This window comes from Fusarium oxysporum, chromosome 8, assembly GCF_000149955.1.
Source record: "Fusarium oxysporum f. sp. lycopersici 4287 chromosome 8, whole genome shotgun sequence".
Taxonomy (NCBI): Eukaryota; Fungi; Ascomycota; class Sordariomycetes; order Hypocreales; family Nectriaceae; genus Fusarium; species Fusarium oxysporum.
Window position 1 is genome coordinate 3,265,530 of NC_030993.1, and position 17,744 is coordinate 3,283,273.

Below are 17,744 nucleotides of genomic sequence, written 5' to 3' on the forward strand. Positions count from 1 at the left end.
TGAGAGTTTCTGTGGTTATTTCATCATATGTTGTCTGATATAACAGGTTTGCCTGCTAGACTAACAGCAGAATTTAGGCAAAATAGCTACCAAAATGCCGGCATGTTTTTAATATGCATAATTCAGTTAGCTTGTGCCTTCAGGGTAAGTGGCAATGTGGTGCGGTAATTCATGGGATCGTCATTATCGACGTGTAATTCGTTGGCTAAAATAGAGAGGGTCTCCGTGGTTCTGGGTCGGGTCTTTGAGATCACCAGTTTGAGAGTGGGAGATGGGGTCGGATGAGAGAGATACTGCGGACCTAGAAGTCTTGGACTCCAGTCTCGCCTTGTCTTGTTGGTAGCTGTGCTGAGGATTCATCCTCATCTATCCAACTTGGTTCTTCATCGTCGAACCAGGCATCTTGAGCGTCTCGTCTGATCATGGTATCGAGATCTTCATCTGCGTCGACGGGCTTATAGTCAAAGTCCTCGTCTAGTCCATGAACGAAGCGTTCTTCTAGGAACGCATGCCATAAGAGAAGGCCATGGGCTTTGTCTGCTGCTGGTTTCTCCCATGGATGCTCAAGATCACCACCTGAGCTCTCAAGGTCACCATCTTTCAGCCGCTTCAGTTTGGATTCTCCTCGCTGCAAGTCAGCCTCGAGGGTCCTGCCATAGCCTTTGGCTTTGCCCTCGGCTTCACGCTCCGAGGCTGACTGGAACCTCTTTACTAGCCGTTCGTACAGCACGGGATCTAGGGGCAAAGTCAGGTTGGGAGCTGGGGATGATCGAGTAGTACGGCTTTACCAGCGAGCTCGTGCTCCAGGTTATCAAAGTATGAGGGATGCCGACTGAGGTACTCTCGCCTTCGGTTCTGCGCTTGAATCTGTGCAGTCCGAGATGGAGTTTTGGGTACGCGCGGGACGGGCTTGTCTGGTTGCTCGCCTAGAGGTTTTATAGGAGCCATGACGATTTATCTGTGATATACAGTATTAATATTGTTGTAGTGACAAATATTGTAAGTTCTTAATGGTTGATCGACAGAAAGGTTGGTGTATGCTGGAGGCGAATTGATGCGCGCCCAATTATGTCAGCTTCTTGAGCTGTTCAGGTCCCCACTTCTCATCATCCACCATTCGCAACATCTCGAAATATGAGATTGGCGTGTAACAAACAGCAAGACCTTGTGTATTTGGTTGCTAAAAGCATATACTTGTTATGCACTCTTCTACTGTTACCGTTTCCTTGCTTTATACTCTCACCCAAGTCTGATACGTTGAAGAAAATCACTGATGAAATGGCTGCAATCACCTTCAGATTGTGTGTCATTCTTCAACAAAAAGAAGATACTCCAACCGGGGGAATATGCCGCCAAGCCTGACCTTTCTGGCGATGTCATGGAAAAGGGCCGCGTAAAGTTTGTTATGCTCCGGCTCCCAATGGCTTCATTGAAGGAGAAGCTGGGTCTGGGGTATCAAGCCACGGGGCACAAACGGCGCAATGCATGAGCAGCACTGCAGCATGTGAACTCATTGTTACATGTGAGATGTGACACAACCTCAAGAAATGGAATGATCTCAAGACGCCAGTTTTTGACTCTGAGAATCTCTTGACGAGAGATTCAGATTGACAACAGAGTCCAAAAATCAGCCCCAACGTCGAATGGACCAGGGACCCATCTTTAAAGAAGACTTTCAGAAGCCTGTTGTCAATATTTGACAGGTGAAGCGATGGTCTGAGCGGAAAATAAGTCCAATTGACCTGGATGACCCCTGTCGATGGAGACGCTCGGGTGGTTTTTGAATGGGTGTAACCATCTCGAATGGGTGCAATGAGCTAGCTGTGCATTGTACGGAGTACAGCTCGAGCCAATGCAGGCTCGGCTTAAAATTACCTGGCCAAAAAAACGAGCGCGCAATCACGATCATAACGAGGCCCGAAAGCACGCCTAAAAACCAAGCTTGCTTGCCTGCTTGTGCTTGTGCTTGTGCTTGATATCCTGGGGGGAAAGCTTTGGCTCTGGATCCCATCGACACTGCAACGGCGGATCTACCCCTTGGAGATTATTTTTTTTTTTTACTTCCGTGATATCCATGACAGGCATTTTCTCTTCTTTTACCTGACTCTGGTCTTCAGTCTTGGGATCGTCAGGTTCTTTTATTCCCCTTTTAATCCTTATCGGCCTCGCTTGTTGATACCCTGTTCCGAGAGCTTTGCCTGTCTGCTTGTCCATCGATAATATTGCGAAGCTCGGTACAGACCATTCACTCGCAATTTTTGCTGTCTTTACTCATTCACTCATTCAGTATTCGTCTCCTTTGTCTAGATTAATTCTTTAACCGAATTTCGCCAACAGTTGGGCCGTTGTCTTAGTCTCCCTGTTATATCACCTCACCTTCAAAACTCCGACTCCACGTCCCGGTCGCGTCCTGCCACCAAAGGATGCCAATGTCGACCTAATGGGAGCTACTGATATCGCCTCGCGCCTTCGAGCCAAGTTCACCAAAAGGAGACACTCGACGGCAGGTTCACAGGCATCTTCCACTCGGAGCATTACCGACACCACCTCGTCGTCGTTCGGGAGTCGTCACTTATGGGATCGCGATCGTTCTCGAGCTCGTGACGGAGACGGGGACCACTCGTCTCAGCGGGCTGTGAGCAATTCGAGGGGCACCGTGAGTAGCCGACGTGGCATGACAACGACGCCTGATGGTTCGCATCGACAACGAGAAGATGGCGATGACGTTGCAAAGCTCGAGGGTTCTCGAGAGGTTTCAGAAGCAGCAAAGTCAAGCTCAAACTCAAACTCAAATTCAGAGTCGGCAGCCAAGAGTTCCTCGGAAATAGGTGCTGAAGCAGCGGTCCCACCCGCTAACGACAATTCCACAGCGCCCGACACCACGAGCGAGCCACTGAAACAGCCGTCTCCGCCTATAGATCAGCAGAGCCTCGATGACCTGGATGAAGAGCCTGATACAACCGCCACTAGCTCTAGCGACCAGCTCCCGCCCCATAGCGATCTGCACCCGCCACAACCTCATCCAAGACTTCACTTCAATCAACCTCCATTGCTCTCTCCGTCACTTCATTCTTCGGAACAGCCTTCACCATCGCGTCAGCGCCAGGCAAACTCCAATCTCGACCGTATCCACGAAGACTCCCAGGACTCGGAACCCCCGTCACCTACTGCACGCCCAAGAAAGGTCGCAAGTGTTGAGTTGGACGCTGGTTCTGAGCTTGCTGGTCACAATGACGACGACGTGTTGAGTCTCGACCAAGCCCCCAACTCTCCAAAGTCTGCCGTCTTTGTGCCTCTGGCGGCAGCAACCTCGACGACATTTGTCGCAACGTCTCCTGGTCTTCCACAAGCTGGAACCCCTGGCTCTTCGTCACGACCAGCCCCGCCGCCCCGACGACAAAGCTTGCTGTCGAATCGCCAGACGACCTTGATTAATACGCTCCTTTCACCATCCGCAAACGAACCCGGATACAATCAGACCAGCTCATACGCGCCTATTAACGGAAATATGGTGACCCGAAAGATCTGGGTCAAGCGACCTCATGCCTCGCCGACCCTCGTTACCGTCAACGAAGACGACCTGGTCGATGATGTCCGCGATATGATTCTACGTAAATACTCAAACTCACTCGGTCGAAGCTTCGACTCTCCAGACATCAACATACGCATTATTCCTCGCGATCAACATTCAGAACGTGTTCTCAACCCTGAGGAGCCAATGGGCCGGACTCTTGATGCTTATTATCCAGGTGGACAAACCGTTGAAGAAGCTCTTGTAATTGACATTCCAAGACGTGCGCCTAAAGCTTCCCCGCGCCCCGTCGTTCCAGCATATGTTGGTAACATCTACTACAGCGAGGACGGTCGGCCTACAGAAACAAGTGATGGCTACTTTCCTTCCGTCGCTGCCCATCCTGGCGCTGTCGGCTCACCACATCTTCCAGTTGCAGTTCCGGCGCATGTTAATCCTCAGGCCCCGCACTCAATCGCAGTATTAGGGACTGGCCATATCCCACCTATCCCATCGCCTGGTAGATCACGCGCATATCGCGATCGTCCGGATCGTCCCAGATTAGGCCGCACTCATACATCGTCGCCAACACTGATTGCTAATGGCTCTGCCGTGTCACTGGCTGCCGCCGCCGCCGCGAATCATGCGAACCATGGTACGCAACACTTCAACCCGAGGCTACCGCATTCACGAACTCATTCAAACTCTTCAGATCAACCTGGTATGCCACCTGCTGCCCCTCCTCTACCGACACCTCCCGCCCCCGAGCCTTCGGCAGTTCGCGTATCGACACCTCCAGTCAGGCCAGTTTCACCTCGACCTACGGCGAAAACCAAGAAGAGCAAAAAGGCCGAACACCCTAGTTTACCGCCGGGCATGCTCAATGGCGGCGTGCCTCCTATCAATGTCCTGATTGTGGAAGATAACCCTATCAATTTGAAACTTTTGGAAGCCTTTGTGAAGCGCCTCAAGGTGCGATGGTCAACCGCCATGAATGGACGAGATGCTGTAAAGAAGTGGAGGAGTGGTGGATTTCACTTGGTTCTGATGGATATTCAACTTCCAGTCATGAACGGTCTCGAAGCGACTCGTGAAATTCGAAGATTAGAACGAGTTAACTCGATTGGTGTCTTTTCATCATCTCCCGATGGTGTGGTCACGACGGAAAACCCTGACGAACTCGACGACAAAGACCGCCTGGAGAACCCTTCCTTGTTCAAGAGTCCTGTGATTATTGTCGCTTTGACTGCTAGCTCCTTACAGAGTGACCGACACGAAGCTCTAGCCGCTGGCTGTAACGACTTTTTGACCAAGGTATGTAGATCGCACTGACAAGCAAAGATAAGTAGCTAACTCATGATACAGCCCGTCAATTTTGTCTGGCTAGAGCGCAAGGTAATGGAATGGGGTTGCATGCAGGCCCTCATCGACTTTGACGGCTGGCGCAAGTGGAAGGAGATTTCTCAAGAAGCTGAGGAGACCGCCGCTGCTAAGAAGGCTGCAGTCGCAGCAGCCAAAGCCAAATCAAAGAAGAACCGCCTCTCGATGACCAAGCCTGGTTGATAGCGCCAGTTGGATTTACGAAGATACATGCTTCAGCACAACAGGTCTGGTCTTGACATTAAAGTATACGCCAGGAAACAACAAATATTCTGGTAAAATTCGAGATGAGCCAAAAACGAGTCATTGGTGTTATTCACCCGCCGAGGCAACAGCAAACATGAGTTGTCTCAGAGATCTGTCTGCTACCTATAGTTTTCGCCATAGGATTAATGTTTGGCATTTGATGTTTGTTGGGAGCTGGGTAAGAAGGGAGTTGTATAATGTACGCAAAGCATGATGGCGCAGGTAACAGATACATATGAATACCAATGTTTATAATGCCATGAGACTTGAATAATACATGTCGAGAAGACGCAAGCTATAGTTCGAAGCTGCAGAGTTAATGATGTTTCTGACGAGGTGAATCTAGGGCTCGAGTACGCTTCAGTGAACGAGATAAGTCCAGTCTATATATTGTACCGAGCTTTGAGAATTAATTAATTACTTCTCATCTCAAATCTTGGATAAGAGCTTTCATCACTGTCCCACTGGCTTCAGCCCCATCTTGTGTGGATCGCGAGGTTGGTGACGTCGGGCCGGATAATTAAACCCTCCGGGGGATGAAAATTACTGCACACTTCGGAACAGCATTAAACACCTCCAAACAAGTGCAGCCTTTTCCGACCTGACATCCAACCAATTCTAATCAATTGGTCCTGGGTCGCATGTAATGCAGCAGAGAGTCAGAGAGAATCTGAAGCCGCTGTAACCATGCCTCCTCGAGTGCGCGGTGCATCGACGCCGCTGGCTGGCCTCGATGCCACCATTTCCCTCTCCACGAGGACCTCCTCGTCTCCGTTCCTCCGAACCTTCTCGACCACGCCATGCCGCGAGAAGATGAGCAAGGGTCGTGCGCAGATGTTCGAGTGGTTGAACTCAGGCAATGGCAGAAATCTCGCCGAGCCTGGCAACGGTCCTAATTACCTCGGTCCTCACAATGATCAGCCTTTTCCTCTCAACCCCCTCTTCCGAAGTCAGCCTGTGCTCTCTGATGCGACGAGGGAGATCATCTATGAGAAGGTGACGGCGAAGGGCATGTCTCTGAAGGCGGTGTCTGCTGAAATGCACATCGACGTGAGGAGAGTTGCTGCTGTTGTGCGACTAAAGGAGGTTGAGAAGCAATGGCTCTCCGAAGTAAGTACCATCCCAGTGAAGCTCTATCTGCCCTGCTATATGATGAGACCAAACAAAATTTTCGATTAGTCTTGAAGACACATACATGGTTATACTTTTATATACTCTGATAGCATCATCTGATTTTGGGCTTGCTTTTTTACTCTTTCGATAGCAATGCTAACCAACCTCAAGGGCAAGCAATTAGCAACACCTTACGCCAAGGCAGTTATGAAGATGCTACCCAAGACACATTACAATGAAGGCGAGGAGAATATACCTCACGAGCCTATCAACGAGATTCACGTACACAACCTTACCCTACAACAACTATTCACACCAGTGTCTGAATCCCGACACTTCACAAGAGAAGACGCCGCCAAGGCCTTCCACGACAACATGCTCTCCGCCGATCAGCGATCACCTCAACCCGAGCTCATCAAGATGGAGCAAGACATCATCAAGGGCACTGCACGACCAGAGGCAGTAGCCAAGTTCCAGGCAGTCACACAGGCAGACGAGGACAGAGTAGCCAAGAAGATTCTGAACGAGCGCAGGCGTGAGGAGGAGCGAACGAAGCGCGTCAAGACAGATCGCTACGAGTTCCGATTTAAGGAGATTAACGTCGATGATGTTGGTCGTGATGGTCGATCAAGGAAAGGTACTGGTTGGCGGTATGGTGCGCCGTTCGAGGACCGCAAGCGTGGGTTGGTCAAGATTCCTACGTCAGTGCCTTGAAGTGTATGAATATTTATGGGATATGGGGTGGCGAAACTGTACTATACGAATACCAACGCCATGTATTAATTAGACATGGACTGTATACTCGTCCAGAGATGATGAATAGCGCTTGCATTTTTGTATGTGATCCTCTCTAAACATGCTCAACCTGTGCCATTGACGTTGATGTTCATGGTCCTGAGTCGTCATTCATAACTCATCGACACTACTGCCTGCTCTCCTCGGGCACGATCAAGTTCTTTCGAATCTGCTCAAGATCCTCCACTGTCAGACCACAGTTCTTTACCACATACTCATCGACAGAGCCATGTTGTTTACGAAGTGCTTCCAAAGCAGCAAGCATGTTCTCGGGCTTGGCTCCCAGTAATCGTTGAGCACCTTCGGGGTTGGCTCTCAGTTCAGGACTCTTCATCACAGCAGCAAGAAGCTCCTCACGAAAGTCACCAAGGCCAACCTCAGTCAAACCATACTCATGAGCAATAGTGCCTTCATCCACGCCGCATATAGACAAGATGAAAGCGCATACTACACCAGTTCTATCCTTGCCTGCAGTGCAGTGGATGAGTAGGGGTGAAGGATCCGGTCTGGCAAGATGCGAGAGAATAGTGTTGATAGAATCCGTTCCCGTCTCCCAAATTCCCCGATACGCCTCAACAAATCCCTGGCTCCCTTCGGCGGTGTAATTCCGAAAGCGCAATGCAATAGCCTCCGGACCGTAATCCTCGTCTAAGAACACCGGAGTAAAGACCCGTTGGGCGCCGGGCCACTCTCGGGTTCCTGTAGCGTAGCGCTCGATCTCAGTTCGCGAGCGCAGGTCGTAGACGTGTGAGATCTTGAGGTCCTGTAGCGCCGAGACGCCGTCTTCGGTGAGACGGGATGGTTCTGCTGAGCGGAAGATGAGGCCGGATCTGATTGTGTATCCGGGGCGGGACTTTATAGGCAACGGATGGCCCCCGAGATCTCGGAAGTTTGCGACGCCGGCGATGGGATGGAAAGGAGGGCTGAGGTTTGCCATGATTTAGATGTGATAGAGTAGTTGGATGGTGATGATTTCTGCTAAGATCTATTACAGGTAGAATTATTATTGCAGTGACCCAAGGCAGACCTCGTCAACAAGAGAGCCAGTTCACATATGGTGGTTAATGTTGGTGGAGGTGGGGCGTCATCAAATCATGCCTCGGTCCAGAGACGGGTATAAGTCACTGCCAAATCTAGAGCCTCTCACAACTAAACGATGTTTCTGTTTAAATATTATCCATTTGTTGTCTAGACACGTAAGTTTAAACTAAAGCTTTGTCTCATTTTGGAAGTTACAAGTTTGTCAATGTCCACAATCACATAGACCTAGCACTGGTAGGCCAGCAATAAAGAGTCACTTCGAAGGCAATGTTGTTAAAGAGCGTGAGTAGTTGAATTTTCTATGGGAAACAAAGGAAAATAAATCAAAGCAAGCGCGAGCCCCCCTTCTAAGTTTTTGAAAGACCAGGTATTTTAAGCAAAAAGCCCAAGACGAACGTCCTCCAACTCCAAAGATCTAGGCCATCCACATATCATAGTAATACAAGCTGAACCAGTCTGCAAGAAGAGAAAGATGAAGTCTTGGTGTCAAAATTGAACTGAGTCTGTCGTTCCACATCTTAACAGTAGATGCAGCTTCCACAACGAGGGACCTGACAAGCAGTGCACAGAGTTTCAAGGTCGACATTCTGCCAGCCGTAGTTGCAGTTGCACTGTGAAGGTCAGTATATTTCTGCCAAGTCCCATCTTCAAACAACTTACACATTGCCATCGGGAAACAGACGCACTGTTGGTGAGCTGCCCACGGTTGCCAGCAGAGCAGGCGGTAGAGGCGCTGGAAATGGTTAGAGACTACTGATGTTGGTAACGACAGTGGATGTTATCGACTTACAAGTTAATGGCAGCCATGTCTAATGGTGTTGTTGGGTTGGTTGAGTAGTATGGTTGAGTCTTTGAGCGTTGGTATCCGTAGACACAAGATGTGCTATAGTCTTGATGAGGTTTGGTGAGTAAAGAAGTGTGTTGGTATCATGATCAGAGATATGCAGATGGCCATGGTTATATAGAAATATATGAACAATTCAATTCAAGTCGTATATGATCCAGAGGCCTGTAAGTTCCGAGTTCCATCCAGCAACAAGTCCATTGTAGTGGGCACAAATCACACGAGATAAAGTCCAAGTCAGTGAATAACAGGGATTAAAGTCCGAGGCGATAGCAGTGCCACGCTTGAGGCTATAGTTGCGATGATTATCTGCTTGAAAGCGAGTTTCCATCTTGTTAGTGGGAATACGAAGCAAGTTTGCAATAGTCATTGTTTGGCTGGGAAGCGAGGGAGATAGGATGAAAGAGGGATGCCTCGGGGGGCTACTACAGGACGATTGAGCATAGCCCTGTTTCTGGAAGCTTTAGTCTCATTGTTCTTCGCAAATTCGAAACGCTTGATTTGTTTGTTAGATCAAGGCAGCGACTATGAATCAGCCAGGAGTCTTGTTTAGGACGGAGTCTCGTCTCGTATGCGAGGCGATGCTGGAAACTAGACTGTGCCCCAACAGCATGCAGTTGCATCTAGGCAAGATTATAGGGAATATTACGGCATTTAATTCATTCTATCATCCTAACTCGCCTCGTATTCACGGACCCTACAGAGGAACCGTTCCCTCAATTCAATGTTGAGGCTCTGCGTGGATGCGGCTCAAAATCTCATGTGACTCAACGAATTGGTTGGTAGGCTGAGTCAATTGAAACAACACCGCCCCCCGCCTGTTCCCTGCCAGACCATGTGGCTTTCTAGCCAATGACGTCCAATCAATCACTGTTTCAGGCATGAGTTTATTCGTCCCGTCTCTAACTCCTCAGAAGCGAGGGCTGGAGTGATAATGGCACTGCCAATATGAGCATTTCAACATTGTATCTTCTCTCGCACTTCTGGGATTCTAATCCTCGTTATTGGGTTTAGCGTTTACCGGAAACACCGTATTACTCGAGGCATCTGCAGCCAAGAACGATGACGCGACACATGTTCCTGTATAAATCCGGGGTTTTGGGTGAAGCAAGTCTACCCTATTCTCAAACAGCACTTTCAACGATCACATTAAAGTCATGGTGAGGAAACAAATTAACATAGCCTCGTAAACTATCAAGGGGATAAGCTTATTCGATTGACTCAGGCAACGATGGTTATCCTCGCCAACAGTGGAGACGTGCTTGTCATGAATGGTTGGAGCTATCCAACCCAATCAACACTTTGGTCCCTCATTTTCTCACCGACTTCCCAAAACCGCATCAACCACATTGGACTTCTCATGGAGATTAGCGTAGTCAACTCACATGCCACTCTTACGAACATGTGATTTTCAACTCAAGTCAATTTCCCACTTGTCTCATTATGTGAATCTCAAAAAGTCACGCTTGAAATTGTCATGCGCGCCATTAACTTCGCTGACTAACTTGGTAAGCCTCAACCAATATGATGACCTCAAAACTTCGAGAACTCTTCTTTATCAGCACTAGTTTCTCGAGAACACCTGATCTAAAACATTTGCATTTTCAACGATGCATATTTCTGAACCACAGGCCGAATTCCGTTTTTGTTTACGGGGCGACAATATTGCAGGGCGGTCGTGATAGTGATGTAAGATCTCAGTTCGAACTGTTGACGTTGACGTTGAACTTTGAAAAGACCCAAACTCAAGGTTGGAAATTACCCGCTAAACTGATAAGCTTTAACAACTCATCCGCTAACAATTTTCAGCTCAGCATGACTTTCTCTTCCTTGGTTGAAGGGATCATAAGGCGGTCTCTAAGAACGGAAGTTCAATAATCCGAAGCCTTCAGAACAGAGACTCAGGGTCTAGATGTCAGAGTCAGGGGTCATACAGCGACTAAAACAAGCTTGCTTTGAACTACGTCATAGGTCATATCAGTGAATCACGACAATTTCCAAGGGTGAAATTAGATTCTCTTAAGTTTTAGGTCGATCTCGCTTCTTAGGTCGCAGGAATGACGGCAGAGGCTTCCCCATCCCTACGCTATTAATTAACTGGCGGTCTACCCTACGAACGAGTTTTTCGCCAAGGTTGACAATTTGCACGCCCAGTCAAAGTGACGCTTCAGTGACCAGCTCATTTTCTTGACTCATCCTAATAAACCCGCGATCCTCTTTCTTTTGCGTCTGAGTCTGCGATCAACTAATCACTGACCCGCTCAGACCGACGATAACCTCATCTCGTCAATCTTTTCTCGTAATATCCACCTCCTTTGCGACCCCGTTCGAATTGCCGACACAAAGCAAAGCAAAACGAGCGAGCAAAAGCGACCATGGGTATCAAGGATCTAGCTATTAGCTATGTGGTGTTTTCCACCATCCACTTGTTCCTATTCGCACTGGCTCTGACCACTATCGGTTTGTATGGTACCGACCTTCATAATGCGAACAAGCAGGGCAAATACTCTGATTCTAAGTGGGTGAGTGACTCGCTCCCTCCGTTCGTCAACGTGCAAATGCACATTGTTACAATGCAATACAATACAATACAGTGCTGAAAAAAGTTCAATGCACAGGTCTACGCCGTGGTCGTTGGTAGCATCTCCGCCGTGACGTGTGTACTCTACTTTATCCCGTTTGTACTGCGTGTCGCCGGCTTCGTTGTCGCGATATGGGACTTTATTCTATTCGTCCTCTGGATCGCCCTCTTTGGCGTCTTTGGCAAGGTACGTTCTATCATCAAGTGCTTACTGCAAACGATCGGCGGCATCATTTGGCTGACATTGTGAAACCTGCAGATGTACATCAATGAGGACGCCGAGGGTGACGGTGGTGTCAGACGCATGAAGAACGCGGTCTGGGTCGATCTCGCCAGCGCCCTACTCTGGCTCATTGCTACCTTGGCGGCCCTGGCCTACTGGTGGAAGCACCGTGACACTCGATCCCGCTTTACTGGCCGCGCTCGCGTCTGATCAAACACAAACGGGCGCATCAAATCCCCTCAGAAAGAGACGGCCATATTGAGGATGGTTGCATATGGGATACACAAATGCAACTCACGACGGAGATATTCGGCAATGGTAATGGAACGGTAATGGGAGGGAGGCCTGCAGGACGGGCTGTTTGTGTGGGCGTGTTTTGTGTGTCTGTATGCTGGGATGGGAATGGATGAGATGAGATGAGATGTTGGCACGACTTTGATACCATTGTTTTCTTCTGTGTTTCCTTGCTTTTCCTTTTTCGACAAAGACTGCTTGTTCCTGAAACACTAATACCTGCATCGAACTCAAAATTTATCACTATCAACTGAATCGAGAATATCACACTTATTAGTGCAACCATCTACGGCAGCCTCCCGTACGGCGTGCAACATCCTTTGTGAGATGGGTGGCTAGATCTACCAATGGCCACCGGCATGAGTGAAACTTGCTTAACCAATGGACAGTCAACGGGCAGTCACTGTAGGATTCATGCTGTGAAATCACCATGGACATTGGCATTGGCAATACAAAGCCAAGAAAGTGCAGCTTGCCGAACCACCGTTTACGCCAAGACAGAGTGATATCCGAGATACCCTTTCGTAGTACCCTGAAGAGCGTCGATATGGCACCACCACGGAGAAGGATGTTGCACCAGTTCGACCAGGACCTAAAGCAGAAAAGAGAGAGAGAGTAAAGAGGGGCGAGCGTCGATCGTCGATCGTGGACAGGCTCGCCTCCAACGCTTCCGAGGGGTGATGTGACGATGACGGATTTTTTCTCAGAGGGAGAAGGGGTCTTTTCCTTTTTTCAAGGGTCTGGCGTTTGACTAGCTGCGTCTACCGCTCTGACCTTTGTGTCTTGACCCTGACCCTCAAGGGATTAGGATTTTCAACTCATGGGCAAAAGCAAGCGGCGCTTGTGAGCGGGCCAAGCCAAGCTACTCTCTTGCCATGACGTCGATCAGATGCCTGATAGAAGCTTCAAGTGGGGGCCGCTTCTAAAAGCCCGTTTGTTTTTGGTGCAAGGATCTGTTGATCTCTTGTCTTCTTTGTTGATACCAGCGGAGATGTTGGGCAGCGTTGCTGGTGATGTGAGTGTTGATCGTAGTCTGTAGAGGCGGTAAGTTAAGCGATAAGAAATGCACGTGGGAATATTCTACGACATTTGACATTGAATACGAGCGGTCAAATGCTCAAATGTCTCATTTATATCGTCTTTTTTTGGTTGATGGTGGTTGTGAGTGAGCAAGTTGTAGTGTGGTGATACGAGGGTCTAAGATTGCGAATACCCATAATGGGAATTGTTAGCAAATGCGATCATAAGTTCCTGAATATAATACTGACCACATATTATTCACCCAAGAACTGGCCTTGCATGTACATAATACCTATAGTACGGTACATACATGCATGCAAAATTGTCTCTCCACAAAGAGTGACTGTGACAGTCTTCCAAGACTTGGAAATCAGAATATTTCGCGGAGTCGGATAAATACACCGTTCAAACGGCGTCATTGACCAAAAACAAACCAAGGAGGGGTCTTGTTTTCAAAGGGTCCCTACAGCAAATCTCAGGGACTAATTCGTTAGTTTGCTGCGTCTAGGACGTTGACCGCGAGTTCTAATTCGTCTCTGCAAACACATCATCACTTTTTCATCTGAGTCTGGCCGTGGACGGGATGGCACAGCAAAATAAAACCAAAACCTGTGCTTGGTTTCTTTGTTTGCGTTGGTGGCTTTTGAGTGGCTCACAGGGTCGTCCCGCATGTATTTCCTTGGCGTTCTGTACGGTGACGGCGCATGCAACCAGGTACAAATCAAGGGTCACCCCAGCAGAATGTGCCTCAAAAGTCCTAGTGGGATACCTGCCAAACTCGTGGTTGCATGTCGCATTTCCAGAACGGGTACCTTGTAGCGGGTTCCAGCATCGGAAACATTGGGAAACCCGCTGCAGAGGGTCACCGTACAAGGTGGAAGCGATCCACTAAACCTCGCCTTGCCCTGGATCTTGGGCTTCTCTGGCTTCTGGCTCTCGTCCCGATGTTCCTCGCTTGAGATACTCGGGAGCTGATTTGTTGGAATTCCCACTTTTTGGGGGTTGGGAGGCGCTGGAAGGAACCAGGGTGGAACGGGAGAGGCAAGATCAATCCTGGCATTGGATCCATCCATGGAAGAGTGTGTTTAGTGAGTGAATGTGTCTCGCTTGCGATAACAAAACCGTTTCGGAACCCTTCGATTTTCATTTCTTAGGGAACCCTTCATTTCTCACCCAAATAGGCAAACATTTCACTCATCTTACTTACTGTACTGTACTGCTGTGCTTGCTTACATACTACACTGCAGTGTCATGTTGTGTTGTGTTGTGTGTTTGCCTTTAACATTACATCTTGACGCCGCCATCACATTCTTGAGTTACAGCTACCTACCTTATTCATTCGCCTCACTTATTTTTATCCGTCCTCCGTGGCATTCCGTCCAATACATTTAAAAAAAAAAAAAGTCACTCTATTGTACTCTTATTATCTCTCTTGGCCGCCCTTCATTTGCGACACCGACACGACCTGCCCCTCACTGTTGTTAATCATCAAACCTCCCCGATTGCCGCCGCCCTCCCCGTGAGCGCGCATTCATTCCTATCCACTCGATCCCCTGGTTCTTCTCAATCCTCCATATATACCTACTTATGCAGCGACGTTGGCGCTTGATTCAAGACTCGGGCTGGGTTCTCAGTCAGGCGAATAGCTATTCTCCAAGAGACCAAAGACTCAAACCTCAGACGTTGAATCACGACTGCAACGACGATATGGCCAGTTTCGCCAGAACCATCAAATCTCCTTACTTATCGCCTCGACTACGGCCTTCCATGCCGGGGCGCTCCATGTCTACGAATTCCGACCATTCCAACTCTCCTCAAAGCCCACGATCCGATGAAATTATCGGCGAATTCGACTTATCTGGACGAAACACCCCAGCGATTCCATCCAAAAGGCGGAATCAACCACGAGACGGATTCTTTGACCTCGATGACATTGATTCTCGGACTTCCTACTTTTCAGGTAAGTTAGCATTGACATTGACATTGTACAGAATGCTTGGAATGCATATCCAATATCCAGTCGTTTGACCCCTGATTGCCCATCCATCCCTACCTCTCTCGGATGATCTTCCATCACCTGGCCTCAAGTGAGTGATCTCAACCTCTTTACGGCCGGACGTCGGGGCTATCCTCCGGCCGATGATCCCGGACGGAGACGGGCGGTGCTCAACCCGGCAGCTGGCATCGCATCGCATCTTGCAAAAAGCTCCGAGGCGAGACACGTTCTCCTGCTCAAACTTGGTTCGGCGCCAAAAGTTCCCCTCAACGAACCCAAGAGACTGTGGCACATGGCATAAGCTCTAGTTGTACACCACCAAAAAAGTATGTACAACGAATAGATGCGATGCTGTGTAAAGAAAAGGGGTGTAAGAGCCGCCTCCACGCTGCTGTCCCTGTCCCACAGCGCAATGCATCAATAGTTATGCCTATCAACGCTACTTAAGTTGGCTATTGGAGCATCCTAACCAATGATGCATCCGGCGATTGACTGGCGCAAAGCGCGCGGGGCGGGATTGAGGTCTCGGGAGGCTCCCGCACCCCCCGTTTTCGAGAATGCCATATTGGCTTCTCGAGCTTGTCCATCTTCAACCATCAGATCAATCTTGAGTCGTTGCTCTTTGCTTGACTTGTCACGCTCCCCAATTTCCACAATTCTCCTCACTTTATTTCGCTCATCTTTTCCTTTTCCCCTCAAATCATCTGCCCCTTCTCCACCTCTTCTCAATCATTTCTGAGTCAAAATGTCTCTTGTGACGGGGATTTGACCATGCTTTATCGCGCTACTCATGTCTCTCTCCCCACACTCACTTCCCAGCCATCGCGGGGTAGTCTAGCGGCCCCCATCGACCATCCCGGGGTTGGCCGTTGAGTGACGCCTGGACTGGCCCTGAAGTGCACTACCGGCTTTTGCTTTAAAATGTTCTTATATCCCGTGCTATTCCTCAATTATCCTGTTTTCGATCTTGTTGTCATCGACCCTCCCGTCGTCACTACGCATTCGGTCATCGTAAACCTTATTCTCCTTACTGGACTTCCCTTTTTACTTACATGTCCCCTCTTTATTAGACGACAAAGAGAAGTCTGCTCCTGGCACTCCATCAGCTCCCTCAACCCCGCGCAGCCGCAGCCACGTTCGACCTATAGCTATCGATCTACCTCAACTCAAGCGTTTCACTTCCGCTCCCGCACGCACGCCTCCCGAACCCTTATCTGCAAGAGGTGACCTTCCTGGGTAAGACATGCCATGTTCTCTCAATTCAATTCCATTCATCTTTACCACGTGGACTAACACCGTTGCAGAGGTTACTTTCCACTTCACGAGGATCCCAACAGTCGTGTCCATCGGCCACACCCTTTCCAACATCATCCCGACACTCGCATGAGTCGTCTCATCTCGGAATCTGGACCAATCTACGCGGACTCTCCCACTTCTCATCCAGCTCAAAGTGTAGTCATGTCTCACTCAAACACTCCCGTCGCCTCCTACCTTGCTCCAGGCTTCCATGACCACCCCGTCCCTATGGGCAAATACTACCCATCCAACTACGAAAGTAGAAATGGCGCTCAATCAAATCTGCGACCTCCCTTGTCTGGAAGCGTGTCGTCCAACGTTGGATCCGATTCCAGTGCAATCCCTCGTGCAAGTAGCCAGTCGAACCCCGAGAGCGAGCTGCGTCGCAAGTTACAGCAGTATCAACGCGATATGATTGCACAAGCAAGCATGGCTGCAAATGAGCTCATTAGTAGCTCAGCCAAATCTGGCGATAAGCCTGGTTTGTCGCTCAATGACCTTCCTCTCCGGGACTCTCGCTTTGCTACTCCCGGCTGTCAGAAGCCCTTATCACCCAGACTCCTTCCCATGGGAAGTCCTGGCCCTGTCACCCCCATGGACCTTGAAGCCATTGGCGCTGGTGACTACATGAGTCGCTAAAAATATGGCAGCATTTCACAAATTTCTTTCTCTTACCAGTTACTGTGTTGGGATATTGAGATAGAGTGGCATATGCATACAGATTGAGCATGGTTCTTGCATCGAAACTGGCTGGACTTGTTATTTTCATTTGACAAAGGGCGTTGGTTGGAGATGAGCCCATCAGTGGCCTGACATTCCTCCTAGGTGGCATTCAGCGTGTTGTTTAACTGCATCTGGTACAATTTGATACTGTACGTGTTGAGGCATGATACCCATAGAATAAATTTCATTTGTAAGGGCTAAATGGTGACCACCGGGCCACCCATCTCCGCAGATAAGTATGTGCTGTTCTCCGTGATGTTAAAGTGACCCGTAGCCGAGGAGATGATAGTACCTTGTGATACAGCAAGCATGTCAGACGGTAGGACTAGGCAATGATTTAGGCAGGACCATTGAAGACCTTGATCCCATTGGATTATTTCCCTTCCATGCTAGCTCCATCGTATACATCTATTCAGAGCTCATTTATGTCTTGTGTTAATACAGTCTGCAAAAGCCCTGCAAATGCATGTCACGAAAACGGAATAAAGAAGCAGACTCTGTTGACTCTGTCCTGCCAACAAGTCCTACTGTCGCAACAATACACATGAGTGAGATTGAGCTGAAACATGCAAATGATGCACTTGTTTCTGTTGCTTTGGTGCTGCCTGAAGCTGAGGAGCCAAAGTGTACAGGGTAGGCGACACTCCAGGCAGCAAGAGCTGTGGGGGTTGAATTAGCACG

General features: G+C 49.0%; 7 protein-coding genes across 13 annotated transcripts; 4 read left to right on the forward strand and 3 right to left on the reverse strand.

The window, feature by feature from the left end:
- Positions 1 to 301: 301 nt before the first annotated feature.
- Positions 302 to 948, reverse strand: FOXG_03681 (uncharacterized protein; the record flags this gene model as incomplete). Its single annotated transcript, XM_018381511.1, has 2 exons — positions 302 to 735; positions 789 to 948. The coding sequence occupies 2 exons, from the start codon at positions 946 to 948 to the stop codon at positions 302 to 304; spliced, it is 594 nt and encodes a 197-aa protein (XP_018238026.1).
- An 850-nt stretch (positions 949 to 1,798) lies between these two features.
- FOXG_03682 (osomolarity two-component system, response regulator SSK1) lies at positions 1,799 to 5,476 on the forward strand. 4 transcript variants are annotated; one of them, XM_018381515.1, is made up of 4 exons: positions 1,799 to 2,234; positions 2,288 to 4,166; positions 4,224 to 4,825; positions 4,877 to 5,453. In XM_018381515.1, the coding sequence occupies exons 2-4, from the start codon at positions 2,441 to 2,443 to the stop codon at positions 5,072 to 5,074; spliced, it is 2,526 nt and encodes an 841-aa protein (XP_018238030.1). In that variant the 5' UTR covers positions 1,799 to 2,234; positions 2,288 to 2,440; the 3' UTR covers positions 5,075 to 5,453. The 4 variants fall into 4 exon arrangements, with proteins under 4 accessions (XP_018238030.1, XP_018238029.1, XP_018238028.1 ...); XM_018381514.1 differs by having other exon boundaries at positions 1,799 to 4,166; positions 4,877 to 5,473; XM_018381513.1 differs by having other exon boundaries at positions 2,288 to 4,825.
- A 216-nt stretch (positions 5,477 to 5,692) lies between these two features.
- Positions 5,693 to 8,116, forward strand: FOXG_03683 (uncharacterized protein). The gene is made up of 2 exons (XM_018381516.1): positions 5,693 to 6,247; positions 6,422 to 8,116. The coding sequence occupies exons 1-2, from the start codon at positions 5,825 to 5,827 to the stop codon at positions 6,962 to 6,964; spliced, it is 966 nt and encodes a 321-aa protein (XP_018238031.1). The 5' UTR covers positions 5,693 to 5,824; the 3' UTR covers positions 6,965 to 8,116.
- FOXG_03684 (uncharacterized protein) lies at positions 6,959 to 8,118 on the reverse strand. The gene has a single exon (XM_018381517.1). The coding sequence runs from the start codon at positions 7,980 to 7,982 to the stop codon at positions 7,173 to 7,175; it is 810 nt and encodes a 269-aa protein (XP_018238032.1). The 5' UTR covers positions 7,983 to 8,118; the 3' UTR covers positions 6,959 to 7,172.
- A 386-nt stretch (positions 8,119 to 8,504) lies between these two features.
- FOXG_18629 (uncharacterized protein) lies at positions 8,505 to 8,893 on the reverse strand (the record flags this gene model as incomplete). The annotated part of the gene is made up of 3 exons (XM_018398766.1): positions 8,505 to 8,697; positions 8,747 to 8,819; positions 8,877 to 8,893. 3 exons carry the CDS (start codon positions 8,891 to 8,893, stop codon positions 8,605 to 8,607), a joined length of 183 nt encoding a protein of 60 aa, XP_018238033.1. The 3' UTR covers positions 8,505 to 8,604.
- Positions 8,894 to 10,328: 1,435 nt separating this feature from the next.
- Positions 10,329 to 13,328, forward strand: FOXG_03685 (uncharacterized protein). Of its 3 annotated transcripts, XM_018381519.1 has the most exons (5): positions 10,463 to 10,619; positions 10,668 to 10,680; positions 10,740 to 11,452; positions 11,549 to 11,698; positions 11,771 to 13,328. In XM_018381519.1, exons 3-5 carry the CDS (start codon positions 11,306 to 11,308, stop codon positions 11,942 to 11,944), a joined length of 471 nt encoding a protein of 156 aa, XP_018238035.1. In that variant the 5' UTR covers positions 10,463 to 10,619; positions 10,668 to 10,680; positions 10,740 to 11,305; the 3' UTR covers positions 11,945 to 13,328. The 3 variants fall into 3 exon arrangements, with proteins under 3 accessions (XP_018238034.1, XP_018238035.1, XP_018238036.1); XM_018381518.1 differs by having other exon boundaries at positions 10,329 to 10,680; XM_018381520.1 differs by lacking the exons at positions 10,463 to 10,619; positions 10,668 to 10,680 and having other exon boundaries at positions 10,684 to 11,452.
- A 631-nt stretch (positions 13,329 to 13,959) lies between these two features.
- On the forward strand, positions 13,960 to 17,379 carry FOXG_18630 (uncharacterized protein). 2 transcript variants are annotated; one of them, XM_018398768.1, is made up of 3 exons: positions 13,960 to 15,135; positions 16,115 to 16,280; positions 16,349 to 17,379. In XM_018398768.1, the coding sequence occupies exons 1-3, from the start codon at positions 15,111 to 15,113 to the stop codon at positions 16,977 to 16,979; spliced, it is 822 nt and encodes a 273-aa protein (XP_018238038.1). In that variant the 5' UTR covers positions 13,960 to 15,110; the 3' UTR covers positions 16,980 to 17,379. The 2 variants fall into 2 exon arrangements, with proteins under 2 accessions (XP_018238038.1, XP_018238037.1); XM_018398767.1 differs by having other exon boundaries at positions 13,960 to 15,008.
- Positions 17,380 to 17,744: the final 365 nt, after the last annotated feature.

Bases quoted from the DNA above. Each gene is read 5' to 3' on its own strand.
- FOXG_03683 (XM_018381516.1), top strand. From the start codon at position 5,825: ATGCCTCCTCGAGTGCGCGGTGCATCGACGCCGCTGGCTGGCCTCGAT. The intron at 6,248-6,421 runs GTAAGTACCATC...ACCAACCTCAAG, and splicing joins AGAAGCAATGGCTCTCCGAA to GGCAAGCAATTAGCAACACC.
- FOXG_03682 (XM_018381512.1), top strand. From the start codon at position 2,441: ATGGGAGCTACTGATATCGCCTCGCGCCTTCGAGCCAAGTTCACCAAA. The intron at 4,826-4,876 runs GTATGTAGATCG...CTCATGATACAG, and splicing joins GTAACGACTTTTTGACCAAG to CCCGTCAATTTTGTCTGGCT.
- FOXG_03685 (XM_018381518.1), top strand. From the start codon at position 11,306: ATGGGTATCAAGGATCTAGCTATTAGCTATGTGGTGTTTTCCACCATC. The intron at 11,453-11,548 runs GTGAGTGACTCG...TTCAATGCACAG, and splicing joins AATACTCTGATTCTAAGTGG to GTCTACGCCGTGGTCGTTGG. The intron at 11,699-11,770 runs GTACGTTCTATC...TGAAACCTGCAG, and splicing joins TCTTTGGCGTCTTTGGCAAG to ATGTACATCAATGAGGACGC.
- FOXG_18630 (XM_018398767.1), top strand. From the start codon at position 14,636: ATGCAGCGACGTTGGCGCTTGATTCAAGACTCGGGCTGGGTTCTCAGT. The intron at 15,009-16,114 runs GTAAGTTAGCAT...CCTCTTTATTAG, and splicing joins TCGGACTTCCTACTTTTCAG to ACGACAAAGAGAAGTCTGCT. The intron at 16,281-16,348 runs GTAAGACATGCC...ACACCGTTGCAG, and splicing joins GCAAGAGGTGACCTTCCTGG to AGGTTACTTTCCACTTCACG.
- FOXG_03684 (XM_018381517.1), bottom strand. From the start codon at position 7,982: ATGGCAAACCTCAGCCCTCCTTTCCATCCCATCGCCGGCGTCGCAAAC.